At 42.1% G+C, this 19,547-nt stretch overlaps 1 protein-coding gene across 1 annotated transcript in view; it reads left to right on the top strand.

The window, feature by feature from the left end:
• LOC125631204 (sodium channel protein type 5 subunit alpha-like) overlaps positions 1-19,547 on the top strand; it is a 95,877-nt gene that overhangs the window by 57,649 nt on the left and 18,681 nt on the right. Inside the window, exons 16-18 of the mRNA XM_075126020.1 lie at positions 8,253-8,407; positions 15,352-15,525; positions 16,061-16,183. Of these exons, the coding sequence (XP_074982121.1) occupies positions 8,253-8,407; positions 15,352-15,525; positions 16,061-16,183 (452 nt within the window). The remainder of the gene's footprint in view (positions 1-8,252; positions 8,408-15,351; positions 15,526-16,060; positions 16,184-19,547) is intronic.

Below are 19,547 nucleotides of genomic sequence, written 5' to 3'. Positions count from 1 at the left end.
TCCTGATTTTACAGAGGTGATTCTTTTACCTTTTCTTTAATTAAAATTCTTCTTTTAAGAACTTGATTGATTTTTCATTGTTCTTAAGATCCAAAGGTTTGGGTCTATGTTCACCTGTACAAATTGGTGAGGATTCTTATCAAACCTTCCCCAGAAAAAGGGGCGTAGAACTTGGGGGGATATTTTGGGGGAAGACGTCTCCAAGTGGGCTCTTTCCCTTTCTTTGTTTAGAACGCTTGGTGGTGGCAGCATACGGTTCAAGGACAAGACAAATTTTGTACCTTGGGGAAGTTTTAACCTAAGCTGGTAAGAATAAGCTTAGAAGGTCTTTCATGCAGGTCCCCACATCTGTACCCTAAAGTTCAGAGTGGGGAAGGAACCTTGACATGGGCTTAAAGATCTTTGGTTTGTCCTTGAGTCCAGTGATCACCTAGTCAGATTTCCTGTATAACACAGGCAGTAGAACATCCCCAAAATAATTCCTTGAGCATATCTTTTAGAAAAAAACAATTTTGATTTAAAAATTGTCAATGATCGAGAATCCACCATGATCCTTGATAAATTGTTTCAATGGTTACGTACTCTCACTGTTCAAAATGTACATGTTATTTCTAGTCTCAAATTGTCTAATTTCAACTTTCAGCCATTGGATCATGTTATACTGTTCTCTGCTAGGTAGAAGAGCCTGTTATTAAATATTTGTTCCCATGTAGATACATATACACTCTAATCTAGTCATCCCTTAACCTTCTCTTTGTTATGCTAAATCAGGGGTTCTCAACCTATTTATCATTGTGGGCTGCATATATGGCCCACAAAGTGTTACCTGGGCCACAGGTTGAGAACCACGGTGCCCCCATCTAACCCCCCCACACACAAATCCCTATGCTCAGTGCCCTCTGCCCAGAGACCCCTCCACAGGGTGGGGGCAGGAGCGGAGAGCTGGGTGTGGGGCAGGGACCCCAACCCCAGACCCTACTGTGCAGGAACCCTCTCTGTGCAGCCGGCAGCCCAGAGCCCACCATGTGGCAGGGCAGCCAGCTGACAGGACCCCAATCCCCACCACACAGCAGGGCTGCCAGGAGCCCGGAGCTCGCCATGCAGCAGGGCAGCCAGCATCCTGGAGCCCATGGCCTTTAGCACACAGCTGAGCTGGGCCGCAGCTGTGTGGTAATGGGGCCTCATGTGGCCCATGGGCTGAGAACCTTGTAGTCATTGAGGAGTCAAGCCAAGGGTCCAACCAAAGTCTGAGTGAGGTGTCAAGCCAAGGGTTGAAGCTGGAGTCAGAGTGAGGAGTTGAGCCGGAGATAGAGTCAAGGGTAGGACAGAGGAGCAGGGAACTAGAGCGAGGAAGGAACTTGGGGTATTGGAGGATCCGGGATAAGAAGGGCAGGAACCCAGACCAGGCTGAAAGGCAGGGCTCAGGAGTCAGCTGAGTAGGCAGGGTCCGAAGTGGCAGCCAGCAAGGGATTCACCTACTTCCTCAAACAACTTCCTGTGCCTCCTTCTGGCTTAAGTGGTGCGTCTGAGCCGATTGGTGGAGCTGGATGTTTTCCCAGTCAGGAGCTTTGTGGGTGGAGCCCTTGCTGAGCAATGGATGGTGGCTGTGGTCTGAGCGCTACCTGGGGACCTATGGGCCTGGTTTCAAGATCCATGATTTCCTCACAAAGTACTCTCTACTACCTCTAAGGGCTAGCAGAAGAAAACTAAGAACTGTTTAATAGATAATAAGACCGTGAAGGAGCTTTGGACAGAGAGGATTCCGACTCAGACCGTGCAGCAATGAAAAGGAACTGGAGAAGTGGTAGGTCTGCACCTCCCATTATACCATGGTACTGAGTGTCAAAGTCAGATTCAGGACTCACATAATTTGTCAGACACTCTGTTTATTAGCAAAGCACTTTGCCAATGCGCCCAGATATGTGAGCCCCTCTCTGAGACTCAAGTTAACTTATTTATACAAATAAGCCAAAGCCAATTTAACATAAGAGACAAAAGGAAGCAGAAACTGATGCAAGAGGAGTTTCAGGGCACAGGAATAGACTCACAAGATTTTCTTGTTTCCTGTACCATTGTGTGCATGTGTACCTATGTGTGGAATACACATAGGCACCAGTATTCAAAGAAGAATCGGCACTTCAGTTGATTTTACTATTTAGGAAAATGGACAATGAATAAGTACAACAAGTTTGAGTAATGTGCTGAGATTGAAAGGAAACTTTTCCTGATAGTCATCCTCCATTTTCCACTCTGCCATTAAATTATTCTCTAGGATATTTGCTATAAAATAAAACAAGTGTGTGTGTGTGTGTGTATATAATTCTTAGTTTGACTCTTTCTCTCTTCCCAACAACCTTTGTATGCTGCTTTGTGTGTTTAGGCCGCAAATCCTGCAATACTTACACACATACTTAACTGTAAGCAAGTGAATAGATTTCCAGGGGGCTACTCACCTTCTTCCAGTTAAGATCATGCATAAGTTTGAACTAGTTTATGATCCTGCAACAAATTTTTAATCCATGTGACTAGTTCTGCAGAAGCTGTATCCTCTCTATCTAGACAATTTCAGTTCAAAAACAGGAAAATTATTACAGACCAGATCCTCAAGTCTAGCCAAATTACTCTCAGCATAGGACCCAAGGTGGGGAAAGAAAAGGTGACTATCCTGATGGTAGCCGGGGCCAGCTCTGCCCCAACATAAAGTAGAGCAGTCTCTACCTTGTTCTGACCTTTAGGCTTCTCTAATCTGTGCCCACAGCAATGGCCTCCAAGGAGCTGTTCTGCTGGCGGGAGATTACTGGAGTGCAAAGCACTTCTAATCCTGGTACATGCCTCATGAGATGGGGAAGGATGAGCTGGTGCAGAGCTGGCTATGTCACTTCTACAGGAGACAGGGGAACCTCCAGCTTCCCTGTCAGAGATTGACCCAAAGGGACCTGACCGGGGCCAACGATCTGGCCATACATTTTCAGTTCATAGCCAAAAGAAAGTATAAATTCCAATTTAAAGCAGCATTGGGAAGTAGGAACATTTCCAAATACACCAGACTAGCAAATCAAACTATTTACTTTGTGTAAATATTGTATTCTCTGTTTTGTTTTCAGTTTTTCCACGATATCATTATCCTTGTGCATTCTACTGCAGCCATTTCCATTACAAGCATTTCAGCTATATTACAGTCAATTAACATTTAATTTACAGTCTAAATCACAAGCATAACACCACAATACTATCGGCTTTATTTGTCTCCACCCTGAAGCTACAGTATGAATCTGTTGTTAAAAAAACACAGTAATTTTAGTAGTAGGAGATACCATTAACCTGCCTCATTCTGGATTTTTGGTCAAAATTCAGGAATGGAAGAGATGGGGAGTCGGAAGCAGCTGGAAGGGAAATAAGGATAAGCTATTTACTGTGTACGGTATTTGGAGTTTTTCAAGATGTTTTTTTCCTTTGGGTGCTCCGCCATAGGTGTGCATGTGCCTCAAATTGAGAGATTTTTGGTTGCAGTCTGTTCAGTCCACACATGCATCATAACTATCCTTGTGCCCTGTACTAAGGGTACATAGGGCCGTGCTAGACCAACTGCCACTCCAGTTACATTCTTAATGCAGAATCCAACCACAGCAAGTTTTCCAAAGGAGGTGAAAGGCTCCAAGTGAAAGGCTAATGTCCTTCCAATATCCAGAGTATGTAAACTGACCTCTACCCTAGAAGTAGGGTAAAACACTGGTAACTGTAACTGTCTCTGGCTTTGACCCTTGCCTTGACTCCTCACCCTGTCTCTAGGTCCAGCCCCTGGCTCTGTTTCCTGGCCCCTTACTCCAACCACTAGCCATGCCTCAGTCCTCACATAGTTTTTCCCCACCTCAAAACCTTCCCTGTTCTCTCCCCTTGGGAGAAGGCCTATGCCCAGAGATCAGGGGTTTAAAAACCGTGTTTCCTACCCTGCTCCTTCTCAGTCAGTGGTAATCCTGGGCACAGCCTTTTCTGCCTTGGAGAAGCTTATATCTCCACCAACTGCAGCATCTACTGCTCCTTCCCTCCCCAAACCTGAGAGGAACAGGAGCTTCAATTGAGGAAGTGTCTCATGGAGAAAGCCATGAGATCCCAGTAGGATCCGGGCTGGGAGAACTTAGAGCAGCACCTCTATGAGCATGAGCTCCAGAACAGAGGTCAAATCTACTAAGTCAAAGGACCCATTGTCTTGGGCCTTTCATGAGAGAAGGGGTACACTTAAAATACAGGACCAGGTGCACTTCCAAATCTGTTTCCAAAAGAAGGGATCCCTCCCTGACTCCTTCCAAATCAGATTAAACCTTGTGCTCGAATCCTAAAGACTTATGCCTTTCTAAACCTCCCAACCACAAGAGTATGGCATGCAGAAGCAAGGATCCACTGGTACTGACTCTGGTTCTGACTACTAAGCCAAAAGAGCACCATCTGCTGGCACTGACCATCAGCTCCAGGCAAGAATCTTCTCCCATGGTACTGACTTAACCCCATAAGGATCGGCCAACTGCTAAGCCTGTGGAAGTGCTGGATCTGCCCATACCAACTACTGGGACACCTTGTATTCTTGGATTAATTGAAACTTCTACCTTTCTGGATGGTATCTTCATTTTCCCTACCCTCAATTTCCTCTTCTCCCAAGTCCAGTTCTTCTGCGGATGGTTTTGACACCAAAAGAGGAACCCACCATGAGGAGAAGGAGCTACTCCCCTACTCTGTCCCCAGGCTGGAGTCTACATCTCCCAGTATCACTGTTATCGCTGGATCCAACCTTCTCTTCAGTCAAATCTGACATTCAAGATGAGCAATCCACCTCCACAGAGGCAGATTAGCCCTGACAGAACCTGTCTTGGACCCTCCCTCCACCCAGACACTATTACCCTCTGAGGGACCGATAGTACCCAGTGGAGTCCTCCCCAACCAGCTTTCAAACCATCATACTGGCCCTACTGAGGCCCATGGAATCCCTATGCATGGCACCTTTGATTCATGCAAGAGTGTCACTGACTCTCTTCCCCTAGACAACACCAACCAGCTCCACCTGAGTATGCAGAAGAGGAAGATATTCAGCTGGAACCCCTGGTAGCGGTAGTACCAACAAGCATATCATCTTTCTTACCTGATGAGGTTAGCATCCTATCTTTGTCATCCCTGACTGATGACAACAGGCAATACCAAGAACTCTTGAGGAGGGTAGTGGCTGACCTCCAGATCCCACTTCAGCATAAGCTCCTGGGCATCCTGCAGCCTACTCATCTCAATCAAGTGGCTCTCCCTCTAAATGAGGCCATCGTGGAACGTACCAGGGTGATGTAGCACAGACCTGCATCTTGGACTGCTACACATAAAGGGGCTGAAAGTTGTTTTGTACCTACCAAAAGCAGAGGAATTTTTGTTCACCCATTCGCCCCCAACTACCTACTTGTACAAGCAGCCATAGAAAGATCCAGGCAGCAACATCTCAAGACTACCCCTGCAGACAAGGGTGCTTAATGTGTTGACCTTCTAGGGAAGTAGGTATTCTCACTAACCAGCCTCCAGTTTAGAATTGCTAAGTACCAGGCCCTGTTAGCGAAGTATGATTTTGCGAAGTACTCCAAGTTCCTGAAGTTTAAGGAGTGACTCACTCAGTGACAGACGGTCCAATTTCAAACCCACATTGATGAGGGTAAACTGGTAGCAAAGACATAGTGGACATGGCTAATACCACATCTAAAGCCATAGCAACTGTAAAAGTTATGCGGTGTGAATTGTGGCTTCACACTTTGGGACTCTCAAGGGAGGTTAGAATACCATCAAGGATCTTTCCTTCAAATCTAATCTTTTTAACGAGAACATAAATGAGTCCTTATGCTCATTAAAGGACTCCAGGACAATCCTGCACTGCAATGACATTTATATCCCAGGCCATAAGAGGAAATACCATAAACAGCTGTAGAAGCCAATTCCTCTCCCACTATCTTTCTACCACCTTCTCCATTCAGGCTGTGCTGCAAGTGCCAGAAGGTCCAAGGACCAAAATATGTAGCCTCATGCACCTCGATATCAGCCACGCAATCTCACTCACCAGCAAAGGGTTACTTTTGCTGGGACATTCCAGAGTTGCAAACCATCACAGACACCATCCCCTGCTGCTTCCTAAACCTTTAGTGGCTGCCTAGCATACTACGCCGACAACTAGAGGGCCACAACAATGGACAGATGGGCACTAGATATCATGCACTCTGGCTACATCTAGTTTCTTTTCCAATCTCTCTTCAGAGACCACTCTCACAAGGAAATCCGCCATCACGAGGCAGACTCTCTCCTCACAAGGGGCTATAACAGGGGTAGGCAAACTTTTTGGCCCAAGGGCCACATTGAGGTTGCAAAACTGTATGGAGGGCCGGGTAGGGAAGGCTGTGCCTCCCCAAACAGCCTGGCCCCGCCCCCTATCTCCCCCTCCTACTTCCCGCCCCCTGACTGCCCCCCTCAGAAACTCTGACCCATCCAACCCCCCTGCCCCTTGTCCCCTAATTGCCTTCTCCCAGAACTCCCAGCCTCTAACTGCCCCCCAGGACCCTACCCCCTACTCCCTGTCCCCTATCCACACCCCCGCCCCTGACAGGCCCCCCAGGACTCCCACGCCTATTCAACCCCCCTTCTCCCAGTCCCCTATTCACACCCCTGCCCCCTGACAGGGCCCCCAGAACCACTGGCCACATGTTTGTGAAGGTCACTTTCCTTGTTGCTTTCATGTCAGCCAGAAGGTAAGCTGGGGTCACTCATGGCCCACCCTCCATACAGTACTTTTGATAAAGAGAAGGCATCTCTTCATCTCCACCTGAAATTTATTCCTAAATTAATTTCCAAGTTCCATATCAATCAATTTACTTGGCAGTTTTCTTTCCAAAACCTCATGCCTTTAGCAAGGAGAGGAGGCTTCACCTCTGTCAGATGAGCTTTGGCTTTCTATCTGCAAAGAATGAAACCAATTAGGAAAACCACTTAGATTATTTGTTGCTATAGCAGAATAAACACAGGGTCAAGCAATATTTGCTCAGAGACTCTAAGTGGATTTCTGGCTGTTTCCTCTTTGCTATCAGTGAGCACAGTTCCCTTCCTTGAATGGGATGAGGGCCCATTTCACTAGAGCATAGATTACTTCGGTAGTATGTTTTAGAGAACTGCCTATGCTGAACATTTATAAGGCAGCAATCTGGAGTTGCATCCACACCTTCACAAAGCATTAAGCTTTAGTCCAAGCCTCTTCTGCTGATTTCAGTCTTTGGAACAGCGGTATTACAGAATCTATACCCTCTGCATCTTTGCACCTCCTTCTTTCTTGACTACTGCTTACCAGTCACCCATGTATGGAATGCATGTAGGGACCAGCACTCAGAGAAGAAATGGAAGCTACTTACCTGTAACTGGAGGTTCTTTGAGATGTGTGGCCCCTATATGTATTCCACTACCTGCCCTAGTTCCATTCTGCTTTGGATCATGACTGGATTTGTAGTAGAGAAGGAACTGGAGAGGTGGTCAGTCTGCACTTCCCCTTCCACTTTGGGTGCTGACCACAAGAATCTCCAGGATGCAAGCGTTGACCAATAGACTCTGCTCACAAGATTTTCCAGTCTCAGGTGCACTGTGCTCGTGAGTACCCACATGTGGAATACAGATATGGACCAAATATCTCAAAAAACCTCCACTTACAGTTAAGTAACCTCCATATCTTCTTTCAAGGTGTATGGTGGAAACCCAGTTGCTTTGTACATTTGAATCTAGAATGAATAAATGACTAGAAGTTAGAATGTAGGGAACAATAATGCACTATTAAGGAGGTGAACTAGATGACCCCACTGCTCTTCTTTATCTTTAATTTCTGTGATGCAATAACTCCTTCTGCCAACTGTATTATCCTTCCATATTCCAGTGCTAACCATGCTGGCAAACCTCCTCCAGAGCTATGACATTCGTCATGTTATGTTGCCTTTGTTCTGTGAATCTGAACATCAACATTCTGAGGGTGTTGCCAGTGTTCTCAACAGGTATTGTTGATCGGGAAGGTAACTCACTAAAGGGTGTAAGATATTCCTCATTGCTTAAAATATTTTTGTAGTTTGTTTTCAAAGGAAAATGGACAGAGAGATGAAACAGCAGAGACACAAGTTTAAGGTGACCAAGGAGTTTCCCCTGAACCCAGAAATTTCTACAGCAGTCCTGGGTGTTCATGTATTTACCATGTGTCCCTCTTTCAGGCTGTGTTCGACATTCCCCTTGCTGCTCAATGAATACCACAAAGTTTCCAGGAAAAACATGGTGGAACCTGAGGAAAACATGCTACAAAATTGTTGAACACAACTCTTTCGAAAGCTTTATCATATTCATGATTCTGCTAAGCAGTGGAAGCCTGGTAAATTTAATTTAATCTCATATCAGGTTGAATTATAAATGACTTTTTAGCACAGGAAAGAGGGTGTATTTTCAAAGCTGATGGTGGGAGAAGAAGAAAACTGGCTTCGCAAAGAACTAACTTATTTTTTATAGTAATTGGAAAATAGAGTAAATCGAATGACAGAATGAGCAACTCTAACAAGCTGTGATGATTTCCATTCTGGTTGTATATTGGTTTTTCTGAAGCTTTGTCTGGCAGTTATTTCACACACAGAGACTATCATTTTTATGTTCATCCTTAAGACCAAAGAGTCTTTCCTGGTGCTAATTCTCTTGGAACATGAAGCTGAATCTACTTTTGAACTAGATTTTTGTATACATCTGAAAAAATACTCCCCTAAAAATTACTGAAAGTAAAACTCCTCAGGACAGAAGTGTAGTGTGTCTGTGTGTAAAAGTTACAAGTTAGTAAGTTAGTGTGAATAAAATAAGTCTAAAGGGAGTTAAGTTTGTGTAACTTACATATTGAGGGGCCAGAAGATTTAATTAACTTTGTCTCCCTCTTGACTTACACTTGCTTAAACTTGGGATATCCTGCACCTTTAAAAGACTTGGTCACTCTGCACTCAATTGCATAGCCTCACTTTTGTGTTAGATTCTGTTTTGCTGCCAGAACATTAAAGCGGACAGCTGTACTTAAATCAGCAGTCCCTAAGTCTATCTTTTTGTCTGCTGGTTCCAAATATAACATTGGTGACAAGGAGCTTCTATCCCATGGGTGTCCAGTGCTCTCACTGCCTGCCCAAGAAGGAGAAAAAGTAAAAAAAATAATATTTAAAAAAGGAAAAAAGTTCATTTAGAGGCACAAGGTAGCAGACTGAAGCTTTTGTCCCAAGAAAAACAGTGTCGACCAGCCAGAAAAACAGGGAAAGTAGGCAAATAGGGCAGAACAAAGAAGGGGGCGGTTGCAGTTGCTGCTGATTGACCAGACACAGAGCAGAGTGAGGATGAAGCAGCCATCTTGGATGACCCCATGCAAGAAGACAGAAAGAGGCAGCTTTAGCCTGCAGTGTATACAGCCAGCAGAGGGAGCCCAAGTACTGTCATTCTGCTCTGTCAGCACACAGTCAGTAAAGGGAGATCAAGAACAGACAGTGTATGGTTTAAAAAAAATCAGTGGAAAAGCAGAGATCCAGAAGGGTGTGTAGATCAACAGGATAGAAGTAAAATGGCAACTCTTCTGGGCAATGTTAGTGAATTTGAAGAGAATCGTGAACCATGATTGTGTACTTCAAACATTTTGAGCAATTTATGACCTGCAATTGCATTCCAGATGTACGAGTTTCAACCTTGCTGACAGTGATGGGTCCAAAGGCATACAGACTGCTGCATGATCTACTATATCAGGCTACGCCTGGAACTGCCACATATGCTGCAGTTACGGCGGCAATGCAGGAATATTTCTCTCCTACCCATCAATAATAGCAGAATGATAACGGGTCCATCAGAGGCATCAGGAAAGGGGAGAGTCAGTGACACAGTTTGTTGCTCCTGTAAAGACAGTGCTCAGAGCATGGTCAGTATGGACAAACGTTAAGTGATGCTTTGTGTGACCAGTTTGTCTCTGGTTTACACAAAGACTAGATCCAGAAGAAGTTACTGACTATATCAGTGTTACATTCAAGAAGGCTATTGAGGTAGCTATTACCATGGGAACCACAGAGGATTCTCTGGAATTTAGTATGAACCAAGAAGTACATCTCCTGAATTGGTGAGACAGAGGAGCATGAGAATGTGAGTCATTCCCATGTGGCCACTGTGCACAAACTGCACATGCTAAAAAGGATTGCTGGGCATATCTGGTCATTTAGAGAAAGTGCCAGGAGAAAGGAAACATTGTGGTTACCTGTTGCACCGTTCAACATCCAACAACACAGAGTAACCATCCATCCAAGAGCACATGTATGAAGACTGAACCTAAGAAAGTATAGAAGTTGGGAATTCATAATGTGGAAAAAGTCAAAAGCTCTAGCGGCACTGACCAAACCATAACACTTCATGATTTAGTTGGGGTTTGGTCCTGCTCTGGGCAGGGGGTTGGACTAGATGACCTCCAGAGGTCCCTTCCAACTCTGATATTCTATGATTCTATGTGTTATCGGAAGCTGGAGAAAGAGATGTCATCTGAGTCACACCCTTGATTGAGGGAGTTCCTACAAGAATGGAGCTTGACATCGGAGCTGCCGTCGCACTGATTTCTGCATCTGCCATCACCAGACTTTGTCACAAGTTCCTCTGGAAGAAAACCTCTCCAGTTTTGAAGACTTTTATACCAGGGTAAAGTTAAGAGATACTCCAAGTGAAAGTTCAGCTAGATGGACAATCTGTCATTTTACCTTGTAGGCGATTGAAGGAAAGTATCCATCACTATTTGGCAGGACTTGGCTTGAGAAGCTCAAGGTGAATTGGACCAAGATCAAGGTGATCATAAAAGCACCTCAAAACCTTCAAGAAATACTGGACAGACACTCCAAAGTTTTTGAAAAAGAATTTGGACAGATAAGCAACATGTCAGTGAAGTTCAGTGTTAAGTCTAACAGCCAAGCCCAGAGTTGCGCTTTATGTTCTGACGCCTCTGGTGGAGGTTCATTTGGACCGTTTAGCGAACATCAGAGTCATGTTACACACAGTGAGTGGGCTACCCATTGTATCAGTGATCAAGAATGATGGTTCCATTTGAATTTGCAGAGATTTCAAAGTGACAGTGAATCCAGTTTTATGTGCAGACCAGTATCCACTTCCTCGTACCAAAGATTTGTTTGCTACTCTTAGTGAAAGGCAGTGTTTCAGCAAATTGGATTTGTTTAACGCATACCTACAAATAGATTCATAGATGAATAGACTTTAAGGTCAGAAGGTACTGTCATCATCATCTAGTCTGACCTCCTGCATATTGCAGGCCACAGACCCTCACCCACCCACTCCTGTAATAGACCTCTAACCTGTGGCTGAGTTACTGAAGTCCTCAAATTATGATTTAAAAAATTCAAGTTACAGAGAATCCCCCATTTACACTAGTTTAAACCTGCACTTGACCTCTGCCCCATGCCTCAGAGGAAGGCAAAAAAATACTCAGTCTTTAACAATCTGACCTAGGGGGAAATTCCTTCCCAACCCCTACTATAGCAATCAGTTAGACCCTGAGCATGTGGGAAAGACCCACCAGGCATATACCTGGGAAAGAATTCTCTGTAGTAACTAAGAGCCCACCCCATCTAGTGCCCCATCTCTGGCAACTGGGGATTTTTGCCACATGCCATTGTAGACAGTCCCATCATACCATCCCCTCCCTAAATTTATCAAGCTCAACATTGAAGCCAGTTAGATTTTTTTGCCTCCAATGCTCCCCTTGGACCTCCCCTTGGTTCTAACTATCAGAGGAGTGAAGTTCTGGAACAGCCTTCCAAGGGGAGCAGTGGGGGAAAAAGACATATCTGGCTTCAGGACTAAGATTGATAAGTTATGGAGGGGATGGTATGATAGGATAGCCTAATTTTGGCAATTTAATTGATCTTTGACTATTAGCAGTAAATATGCCCAATGGCCTGTGATGGGATGTTAGATGGGGTGGGGTCTGAGTTACTACAGAGAATTCTTTCCTGGGTGGCTGGCTGGTGAGTCTTGCCCACATGCTCAGGGTTTAGCTGATCACCATATTTGGGGTTGGGAAGGAGTTTTCCTCCAGGGCAGATTGGCAGAGGCCCTGGGGGTTTTTTGGCTTCCTCTGCAGCGTGGGGCATGGGTCACTTGCTGGAGGATTCTCTGCTCCTTGAAGTCTTTAAACCACGATTTGAGGACTTCAGTAGCTTAGACATAGGTTAGGTGTTCATTACAGGAGTGGGTGGGTGAGATTCTGTGGCCTGCGTTGTGCAGGAGGTCAGACTAGACGATCATAATGGTCCCTTCTGACCTTAAAGTCTATGATTCTATGAACTTCACTGCTCTAATGGTTAGAAACCTTCATCTAATTTCAAGCCTAAACTTGTTGGTGGCCAGTTTGTATCCATTTGTTTTTGTGTCCACATTGGTGCTTAACTTAAATAACTCCTCTCCGTCTCTGATATGTATTTATAGAGAGCAATCATATCTCCCCTCAAGACAAGCTCTTTGAGTGTCCTCTCATAAGGTAGGTTTTCCATTCCTTGGATCATCCTAGTAGCCCTTTTCTGCACCTGTTCCAGTTTCAATTAATCTTTCTTAAACATGGGAGAGCAGAATTGCACACAGTATTCCAGATGTGGTTTCACCAGTGCCTTCTATAATGGTACTAAACACTTCCCTGCCTCTACTGGAAATACCTTGCCTAATGCATCCTAGCACTGCATTAGCCTTTTTCACAGCCACATCACATTGACAGCTTATAGTCATACTGTGATCAACCAATACACCCAGTCTTTCTCCTCCTCTATCACTTCCAACTGATAAGTCCCAAATGTAGATTGATATGGCATCTAACAAATATCTCACAATCAACATGGAAGAAAAAGCTTATTTTGCTACCGGTTGCCTTTTAGTACCACATTGGCATCTTCCCTGTTCTAGAAGGCCATGGATGAGATCCTGAAGGGACTGAATGGAAATCAATGGTATTCAGACGAAGTGTTTTATCTCAATTTGGTGGATAGATATCTCAATTTGCCTGTCACTAGCACAAAGAAACTGTTAAGGATGTTGTGCTTTCTCTTGTGTAGAGAATGGTACTACAAAGTACGGTATTGGATCTTATGAATCCCCAGTTTACACAATTTGGGTTGCGTCAGCCTGAATTATCTGTGAATCAAGATTGCATCTTATGGGGAATCTGAGTTATCCTTCCAAAATCAGTTCAGTCTCAAGTTTTGGAAGCTCTTCACGATGGTCATATTGGCATTGTATGGATGAAGGCTATAGTCTTGAGTTCTGTCTCAGTGTCCTCATGGATAGATGAAGACATTGAGAGGAAGGTGAAGTGCTGTACTATATGTCAGCAAATTCAGCATGATCCTGGCCCAGCATACTTACACCCTTGGTTCTGGCCTCAGATTCCTTGGAGGACACATGTTCATGTGGACTTTGCTGGACCATTGGAACATTATATATATTTGGTCATAGTTGACACCCATTTGAAATGACCAGTTTTCAGAATGACTTCTAACACAATTTTCAAGACCGTTGGACATCTTCATGCCTTGTTTAGTCAGTTTGGTCTACTGTTACAGTTGGTGAGTGACAATGGACCTCAATTCTATTCAGAAGAATTTCAGAGGTTCCTAGCATCAAATGGAATTCAGCACATATGTTCTGCTCCATACCACCTTGCTAAAAATGGATTAGTGGAACTCTTTGTACAGTCACTTAAGCATGCCTTAAGAGCTAACAAGTTTATTTTGAGTTATCAGCAGAAATTAGACAAATTCTTGTTTGTCTACAGGAGCACACTATGTGCTACTACCTTGCAGTCAACTGCACCTGTTTTTTTGAAGCAATCATTGGGTATCTTTTGGAACCTGCTATGACTTGATGTTGTCTTATGTGTAGCCAAATCCCATGCAAAGTGATTGACAACGTGAGGTTCATCATTGTTGTTTTCAAATAGGAGATGTAATGGGGACTCGCAACTACAGTTGTTGAGTGAAATGCATACTTGGGGAACTTGTGAAATGCATGAGACCTTTTTCGTTCATGGTTAAACTATGTGGTGGTACTTTGTGGAAACGACATATGGACCAGCTGCAACCTCAACAAGTAACAGAATCCATGACTGTTCCATCAGGACTCTCTTCTCCTCTGATCAAACCTCCTTCCATTCAATTCTTAATTTTCTTGGCTTGTTGGAACAAATTTTGGTACCAGATGCAGTTGATTCTGTACCACAGACTGTTCCTGTTGTACCAGACATTGCTTCTCCACCATCACAATGTTATCCCAAGAGAGCGTAAAAACCAGTGCTTGCGCCTGAACTTATATGTTGTTTAGCTAGAGTTGGTATTCCAGGGTAGAATAATCCCTTGCAATTTAAGAGTCTGCAGTAGTCCACCCATAATTTTTAGTTAGGTTATATAGTGTTTTATGTTATCCACATAAATGATAATGTATATATGTTTGGAAAGTATTTTAATGGAGGGTGGAGAAATTAGATATTCTGCACCTTTAAATAGTTTGGACACTCTGCACTCAGTTGCAGAGCCTCACTTTTATGTTAGTTTCTGTTTTGTTAGCAGAACAATAAAGCCACTACAGCAGACAGCTGTGTTTGCCAGCACCCCCTGTGTCCATCCCCTTCTCTGCTGGGTCCAAATATAACAACTCACCTCTATAACAACTCTATAACTCACCTCTGAATGTTGCTGTTTGTTTCATAGATTGTAACCAGGAAATATATAGGCCTATATGATACTTTGTGATAGTTGTCCAGGTCTGTTTTTTACTGAGCCTATACCTATTTACACTTGTATCAGGATTCTCACCCATGTTTCTGCCAAAAATAGATTGTTGTGCCACAAAATACAAATTTAATAAAAAGAACAGGAGTACTTGTGGCACCTTAGAGACTAACAAGGTGCCACAAGTCCTCCTGTTCTTTTTGCGGATACAGACTAACACAGCTGCTACTCTGAAACCGGAAATTTAATATCAAAGTTCAACTGTATAATGGAGCAAGGACTCACATTTTTTTTAATGTATGGTAATATTTTGTAGCCCCTCCACAGTGTCTAATGTCCATTTCATCAGGATTATCTTCAGAGTGGCTACCTGTGTGGAAAGTTGAACTCTTGTTTACCTGTTTGCAGGATGAGGGTCCAGGTTTCATGTGGTTTGGGGTTTCATAATGAAGGGTGCACATATCTCTAATCTCAGTACAACAGTACCATATTCCATTGAAATTCTGTAGAGTGGGTTTATATCTAAGCATTATTATTTCAGGCATTTGAAGATATACATCTTGAGAAAAGAAAAAACATTAAAATTATGTTGGAATTTTTTGATAAAATCTTCACTTACATCTTTGTCCTGGAGATATTTCTGAAATGGGTGGCTTATGGCTTCAAGAAATATTTCACCAATGCTTGGTGTTGGCTTGACTTCCTAATTGTAGGTGTAAGTATTGCATTTGATCAGTTCTGTGGGCAGGATTACGTAATATAGAACAACAAAATGTTCGCTTTTTTTTTTTTTTGGATGTCCCAAATTGAGGCACCTTCATTTGAAGGGGAACTGATTTTTAGAAAGTACCGAGCACCCACCCTTTGAAAAACCACACCTTTCAAAGTGTCTCAATTTGGTCAACAAAAATAGTAATTTTGTTAAAATTTTGGCCTCAAAATTCTTACAGCTTTAATAATCTAAGTTAGCATTAGTAAGACAGGTCAAGTACATTTGTTTTGTTAAAATGGATTGGGTGAAATCTTGGCACCCCTGAAATGATTGGTGTTTTATTATTAACTTCAATGCTGCCTGCATTTCACTCGTTATTTTATACCTGTTAGTGTCCCCTTAAGATGCCTTTCTATTGTACTGTACTGGCTGCCATTTCATACTTTCACTGATAGGACTTTGTAAGCATGAGAAAAAAGAGAAAAAAAAAAAACAGAGGGCAGGATTATGCTTATATTTTTTGTCTCTCTCTATTTAGGTCTCTTTAGCAAGCCTTATAGCTAACTCACTTGGATATGCCGAAATGGGACCCATGAAATCCCTTAAAACCCTGAGAGCATTGAGACCATTAAGAGCATTGTCACAATTTGAAGGGATGAGGGTAAGAATAAATAAAGCAACCATTGAAGCCCCTTTGTCTGAAGAGCAAGCATGTGAAAGGACACTATTTCATATGGGTTTGCTTTCATTATGGTGCTGTACAACAGTTAAGGTTACATTTGAGTTCAATTTTAAGAGTTTTTAAAATTTTATTTTGTAAAAAAACCACTGAAATGGCAAAAAAAAATCAAATCATACTCAAAGTTTATATATGTTTGGATTTTTTGTAGTGGTTTGATGAAAAATGAATTGAAACACAAAGAACAATAAGATTTCAAAAATCATTCCTTTATGGCCGATTTTCACTGAATTCTCTCTCTTTTCTTCCGCTAGAATTCAGACATAGAAAAAGTCACAAAATGTTTGCGGATTTTTTTTTAAATAATGAAGAAAAGTAACCTTACACTTATAAATCTGGAAAACTAATAAGTAGATTTACGGGGGAAAAAATCCTCTGATATACTTTAGTTTAAAGCTGGAATGCCAGAATTAGCTTGTAACCATATCACTTGTGTTCATTGTTTGTCCAAACATTTTCTTGCTCACTTTTGCATTTTCTTGGTGAATGAATATTTTTCCAGGAGTTCTCTTATCTGTTTGTTTTTGCTTGATGATCATACTAAGTACACAAATGATGATCTCATTGAAGCAATGGCAAAACTCCCATTGACTTCAATTGGTCCAGGATTTAACCTTTAGTGATTTGGATTTGTTGTTTTTGTATTTCCTTTTTATCATTACATGATTAGCAAATTATTATAATTGTATTCTATATCAGCAAGTGCACCACTAATACTGCAGATCACATGGCAACACACGATATGTAAGTTAGCAGTGTAAGTAACATTTACAAATCCATCTAAGATTTCTGATGTAAACACACATAGCAAGGCACCAGATAAATTTTTCAATAAATGAAAGCAAAAACTAAATTCGGAAACACAAAATCCTTAAGTGTGCTAAGGAAAGGTATTACTATGTATTAATTATTTAATAATTACAAAAACTCAGGAGACTGATACTAAGATAGGGAGCCTATTATATCTATATCAAATTCAGATTCAGTATATGTTTGTATGAACTAAAAGTCATTAATATCTAGAGGATGTTCAGTAAGTTGATGGCCCCATTCCTGTTTCTAAAGTAAAATTGTCTGCATTAAGGTAACAAAACCACCAGAACAATTGAAACCCTTGTTGATACTACTTGCAGAAAGGTCAAGAATTCAGCGAACATGGAAACTGGAGATAAGTCCAACTCACAATATTCAGGTCTGAACTTTCCCAGAGTTTGGAGGTGTTTAGACCAGAGATTATGTTCAACCCATAAGAGAAAGACGCACCAACAGTGACATTTGAAACTAGATTAAGATTTCCTTTAAAATTTACCACAGGTTGTTTAAAGGTTTTGGTTTAGACCCATCTCTAATGCAAACTAGATAATCTCCCTCCTTCTTCCCCCAACATAGTAATTGCACATCAAGGTTGAGACATTAGTTGGATATTGTGGGGAAATTTGTGCTATCATTAACTAATCTACATACATGTTCTATGGATATAGGAATTCCATCTCCAGGCCTGCCAGTTCTGACCCTTTCACTAGCACTAAATTCATAATTAATATTAATTCGTAATTAATAATCATAACTAATAATGAAAATAATTTACCTTGGTCACTCACAATATGGTATTGTACACACTAGTGATAGAAAAAGCTGGGGATTCAGCTGAGTGTCTAAAGTCATACTTTGCCCCCTGAATCTTATATGTTGACCTAACTGTCATGACCCTTGCCTTCAGCACCTCCAGGTTACATTGCAAAAACTCATGCTACCTGAAGCTAGTTGTGAAGGGCACACTATACTGATTTACAATAACTGAGGGTCTGATCCATAGTGTGGCCTTCATGATTGCCTGTTGTGAGTGTGTAACATCATTTTTCTGTGAAGTGTAAAGAAATGCAAAAGGGACAGAGAAACCCTATATTAGTAGTTTAGAAGAAAGTGAAATACTGTGATATGATGGAGAATAAGACCTGGCATTTTCATACTCAGTTTCAAAAATAGATAAAATTTTGTTTTTGTGAATCAATATCACTTTGTCCCAGGCTCAGAAATGTCAGAGAAAAAGAGAAAAGGCTTGTATCAGCAGAGAAGATCCTAATTTTGATAGAATGAAGGAACTGAGCAGCAAACTCATTCAAATATAGACTAGATTTTATAGAAAGACTGTTAGAGTATTGTATATGAGTGCTAATGTGAGTCATTGGCATATAGTAGTGGATTTAAAGCAAAAAGTTAGTAATATAGTGGGAAAACAATTACATGTTGTGATACTGGGTGTATATGAATTTTTAGATGTTTTTATGTTAAGTTTGGTATACATCAAAGGCTTTTACATTTTGCGTGGCAGGAAGGCTTTGAATCCTGGATAACGGGTCCAAATCTGTCCTCAGTTAAAACTGTGCAACCCCATTGAATTCCACAGGAGTTGCACAGGTTGTAGCTGAGGCAGTTTTGTAACTAACATATCTACTGCTTTTCTTTGTTCTGCTAACCATTCTCTCCAAATCATCATATGTGGAAAGATCCTACATAAGGAATTTGCCACTGCTCTTCCTATGGAAGAGCCAGGGCATCAGTTCCGGATCCTGGTAGATCCAGTGAAGCTGATGTCTGTCAGTGTGGGGGTCCTGTGCCTCTAGACAGGTTCCACAGCTGCTTCTTCCCCTCCCATTCCTTTGGCCCCATAGCATCAGTTGGAGAGCCTGTCTTGGGATAAGGGGAAAGAAAGGAAAATGTGTTATAGAAGTGGCATTCTATATACCTGTCTCTGGCAAGTTGTACTATCTGTATACTACAAGTTTGATGTGATATCTTTGTTGTCTGTTGGCCATAGAAGAAAGTTGTTATGGGGGATTGTCAACCATCTGAACTGTCTATGGACAGTAAGATTTTGGTGTCTCTGCTCTATAAAAGGGAAGTGAACTGAAAGATGATATACAATTGTCTGTAAGCCATTTGTGATTGGTGGTTCATGATGATTTGTAGTCCAGACTGGAAATTATATGAAACAGGACCAGTAGCGATGAGGGTTTTTGGTGTATCAGTAAAGGCAGCATGAGGATATAGGGGTATAGTTAAGACAGCTTGTACAATCTTAACTACAAATTTGTCCCCTATTTATATAATCCCAGTGTTCTAAAAATGTTGTTCTGAATCAAGATATTTATTTATAACTTTAACATTATCATAAAGGTTTTGTCTGGGAAATGCTGTAGTTTCTGCACAAACGGTATAGACCTTGAAAGCTTTTCTGGCCATGTGAAACCCAGCAAGCACAAACTTGACTAGCACAATATTTGAG

The sequence above is a fragment of the Caretta caretta genome, chromosome 2 (genome assembly GCF_965140235.1).
Source record: "Caretta caretta isolate rCarCar2 chromosome 2, rCarCar1.hap1, whole genome shotgun sequence".
Classification (NCBI taxonomy): domain Eukaryota; kingdom Metazoa; phylum Chordata; order Testudines; family Cheloniidae; genus Caretta; species Caretta caretta.
Note: the sequence above shows the minus strand (reverse complement) of the source record. Positions and strands in the feature narration are given on the sequence as shown.